Here is a 5,000-nt window from a genome sequence, read left to right as displayed (position 1 = left end):
TAACCGGAGAGGACTTAACCGGAGAGGACTTAGCCGGAGAGGACTTAACCGGAGAGGACTTAGCCGGAGAGGACTTAACCGGAGAGGACTTAACCGGAGAGGACTTAGCCGGAGAGGACTTAACCGGAGAGGACTTAACCGGAGAGGACTTAGCCGGAGAGGACTTAACCGGAGAGGACTTAGCCGGAGAGGACTTAACCGGAGAGGACTTAACCGGAGAGGACTTAACCGGAGAGGATTTGGACTTAACCGGAGAGGACTTAACCGGAGAGGACTTAACCGGAGAGGACTTAACCGGAGAGGACTTAACCGGAGAGGACTCAACCGGAGAGGACTTAACCGGAGAGGACTTAACCGGAGAGGACTTAACCGGAGAGGACTTAACCGGAGAGGACTTAACCGGAGAGGACTCAACCGGAGAGGACTTAACCGGAGAGGACTTAACCGGGGAGGACTTAACCGGAGAGGACTTAACCGGAGAGGACTTAACCGGAGAGGACTCAACCGGAGAGGACTTAACCGGAGAGGACTCAACCGGAGAGGACTTAACCGGAGAGGACTTAACCGGAGAGGACTTAACCGGAGAGGACTTAACCGGAGAGGACTTAACCGGAGAGGACTTAACCGGAGAGGACTTAACCGGAGAGGACTTAACCGGAGAGGACTCAACCGGAGAGGACTTAACCGGAGAGGACTCAACCGGAGAGGACTTAACCGGAGAGGACTTAACCGGAGAGGACTTAACCGGAGAGGACTTAACCGGAGAGGACTTAACCTGAGAGGACTTAACCTGAGAGGACTTAACCTGAGAGGACTTAACCGGAGAGGACTTAACCGGAGAGGACTTAACCGGAGAGGACTTAACCGGAGAGGACTTAACCGGAGAGGACTTAACCGGAGAAGACTTAACCGGAGAGGACTTACCCCACAGTTCTTGCCCACGTCCATTTGGGGAAACTGATATTAAAGCCACGCTCCCCAAAAGGTAAGGACCCCCTCTCCCTTTCCAATAACGGATATTAATAAAGAATATACGAGAAAACGATAACAACAACGTGGAAGCAAGGGGGGGGGGGGGAAATAACAACAACAGGACGAACAGCGAGAGAAAATATATAAGTATTTAAACCGATTTCCTACGTTTCAGATAGCTCCCCCCCTCCCCCTCCCCCCCAAGCACTTCAGAGCCGGATACCAGAGCTAGGTTGCAAAGGTTTTCATTAAGAAACCAACTGATATATATATACATATACCTACCTCCCCCCCCTATCCCTCCACCCCCACCCACCCCCTCTACACCCACCCACACCCTCCAAAACCCGCCTTGACCCCCCCCCCTTCATTAAGAAACCAACTGATATATATATACATACCTACCTCTCCCCTCTATCCCTCCACCCCCACCCCCTCTACACCCACACACACCCTCTCCAAACCCGCCTTGACCCCCCCCTTCATTAAGAAACCAACTGATATATATATATACCTACCTCTCCCTATCCCTCCACCCCCACCCCCTCTACACCCACACACACCCTCCAAACCCGCCTTGACCCCCCCCCTTCATTAAGAAACCAACTGATATATATATACATACCTACCTCTCCCCCTCATCCCTCCACCCCCACCCACCCCCCTACACCCACACACACCCTCTCCAAACCCGCCTTGCACCCCCCCCTTCATTAAGAAACCAACTGATATATATATACATACCTACCTCTCCCCTCTATCCCTCCACCCCCACCCCCCTCTACACCCACACACACCCTCCAAACCCGCCTTGACCCCCCCCTTCATTAAGAAACCAACTGATATATATATACATACCTACCTCTCCCCTTCTATCCCTCCATCACCCCCCTCTACACCCACACACACCCTCCAAACCCGCCTTGACCCCCCCCTTCATTAAGAAACCAACTGATATATATATACATACCTACCTCTCCCCCTCTATCCCTCCACCCCCCCACCCACCCCCCCTACACCCACACACACCCTCTCCAAACCTGCCTTGCACCCCCCCCTTCATTAAGAAACCAACTGATATATATATACATACCTACCTCCCCCTATCCCTCCACCCCCCACCCCACTCCTACACCCACACACACCCCCAAACCCGCCTTGACCCCCCTTCATTAAGAAACCAACTGATATATATATACATACCTACCTCTCCCCCTTCTATCCTCCACCCCACCCCCCTCTACACCCCACACACCCTCCAAACCCGCCTTGACCCCCCCCTTCATTAAGAAACCAACTGATATATATATACATACCTACCTCTCCTCTATCCCTCCACCCCCCACCCCCCTCTACACCCACCACACCCTCTCCAAACCCGCCTTGCCCCCCCCCTTCATTAAGAAACCAACTGATATATATATACATACCTACCTCCCCCTATCCCTCCACCCCCACCCCACTCTACACCCACACACACCCTCCAAACCCGCCTTGACCCCCCCCTTCATTAAGAAACCAACTGATATATATATACATACCTACCTCTCCCCTATCCCTCCACCCCCCCCCCCACCCCCACACCCACCCACCCCCTCCAAACCCGCCTTGACCCCCCTTCATTAAGAAACCAACTGATATATATATACATACCTACCTCCCCCCTATCCCTCCACCCCCACCCCCTCTACACCCACCCACCCCCTCCAAACCCGCCTTGACCCCCCCTTCATTAAGAAACCAACTGATATATATATATACATACCTACCTCCCCTATCCCTCCCTCCACCCCCCCTATCCCTCCACCCCCACCCCCTCTACACCCACCCACCCCCTCCAAACCCGCCTTGACCCCCCCCTTCATTAAGAAACCAACTGATATATATATATAATATACCCTACCTCCCCCTCTATCCCTCCCCCCCCCTATCCCTCCACCCCCAACCCCAACCCTCTACACCCACACACACCCTCTCCAAACCTGCCTTGCCCCCCCTACCCCTACCCCTACTTTATGGGAAGCAGGACCCAGTGAATATTTCATGTATACGAACTTGTATTTACAGAAATAAATGTATATCTGGCTGATAGATCCACTTTGATCTATCTATCTATCCTACTCCCTCTCCTTCCCTCCTCCCTCCCTCCCTCCCTCCCTCCCTCCCTCCCTCCTCTCTCCTCTCTCTTACCTCCTCCTCCCCTCCCTCCCTCCCTCCTCCTCCCTCCTCCTCCTCCTCCTCCTCCTCCTCCCTCCCTCCCTCCCTCCCTCCCTCCTCCTCCCTCCCTCCCTCCCACTCCTCCCTCCCACCCACTCCAGCCCTCCCTCCTTCCCCTCCCCCTCCCTCCCTCTCCCATCCCATCCCTCCCTCCCTTCCCTCCCCTCCCTTCCCTCCCAACACCCGCCCTTCTAAACACCCCCTCCTCATCTTCTCTCCCTTCCTCCCAGTCCTCCTCCCACCCACCCTCCCAGCCCTCCCTCCCAACACCCGCCCCCTTCTAAACCCCCTCTCATCTTCTTCTCTCACTCCCTCTCTCCCTCTCCCCCCCACAGAAACGGATATCGACGCTGCACGAGGTGATCCTGTCCCACGTGGACCACCGGGCGTCGGGCAAGATGCGGTGCGAGGTGGTGGCGGAGAAGCCGAGTTTCGAGAAGGACTCCATGGCGGCGAACATCACGGTCGTGGGTGAGTGAGAGGATGGATGGGGGGGGGGGGGGTGAGTCAGAGGATGGGTGGGGAGGATGGGGGTGGGTGGGGAGGGGAAGGGGGTGGGGGAAGGGCGGGTTGGGTGGGTTGGGTGGGTGGTGAGGTGGGTGGGTGAGGGGGTGGAGGGGGAAGGGGGTGTAGATTAGGTTGACAGATAGTTAGAGATATTCTTATACATAATATATATATATATATGTATATATATATGTATATATATATATATACGTATATATATATATATATATATATATATATATATATATATAAATATGTATATATATATATATATATATATATATATATATATATATATATATATAAATATGTATATATATATATATATATATATATATATATATATATATATGTATATATGTATATATATATATATATTTATTCATATATATATATATTTATATATATATATATATATATATATATATATATATATATATATGTATGTATATGTATATATATATATATATATATGTATATATATATATATATATATATATATATATGTATATACATATATATATATATATATATATATATATATATATATATATATATATATATATATATGCACATATATGTATACGTACATATATAGATAGATAGATAGATAGGTAGATAGATAGATAAATCAATAGATAGATAGATAGATTAATAAATATATAGATAGATAGACAGATAAATTAATATATTGATAGATAGATAGACAGATAGATGGATAGATAGACAGATAGATAGACAGATAGATAGATAGATAGATATATGCATGTATATATACACATAATATATGTATATATATATATATATATATATATATATATATATATATATATATATATATATATATATATATGTGTGTGTGTGTGTGTGTGTGTGTGTGTGTGTGTGTGTGTGTGTGTGTGTGTGTGTGTGTGTGTGTGTGTGTGTATATATATATATATATATATATATATATATATATATATATATATATATATATATATATATATATATATATATATATATATATATATATATATATATACATTAATTCGTAAAAGTAAATATTTGCCTGAAAATTTTACTGCATTCAAATATCTTGTCGGTCCTTTGATAAAAGATTTATTTTCGTTATTTGATTAAATAAGTAAAAAAAAAATGTAACTTTGCGTCCTTTTTTACTTAAACGAGATAAACAGCCAGATAATAAGCTAATTTTATTTTGACCCAGCTGCTGCCACCTAAAAACTGTACTGGTATAAATGAGATGATAATTTCCGATCCGCGAGTGCGTATGATTCGAGATTCAAAACGCAGTATGCAAA

General features: G+C 46.6%; 1 protein-coding gene across 2 annotated transcripts in view; it reads left to right on the top strand.

Moving 5' to 3' along the window:
• Positions 1 to 5,000, top strand: part of LOC113809862 (uncharacterized) — a 157,667-nt gene that overhangs the window by 136,622 nt on the left and 16,045 nt on the right. For both annotated transcript variants that reach the window (XM_070123257.1, XM_070123256.1), the window contains one exon: positions 3,525 to 3,660. In XM_070123257.1, the coding sequence (XP_069979358.1) occupies positions 3,525 to 3,660 (136 nt within the window). The remainder of the gene's footprint in view (positions 1 to 3,524; positions 3,661 to 5,000) is intronic.

The sequence above is a fragment of the Penaeus vannamei genome, chromosome 7 (genome assembly GCF_042767895.1).
Source record: "Penaeus vannamei isolate JL-2024 chromosome 7, ASM4276789v1, whole genome shotgun sequence".
Lineage (NCBI taxonomy): Eukaryota > Metazoa > Arthropoda > Malacostraca > Decapoda > Penaeidae > Penaeus > Penaeus vannamei.
The sequence above is the reverse complement of the archived record's forward strand: the minus strand, read 5'-3'. Positions and strand labels throughout refer to the sequence as shown.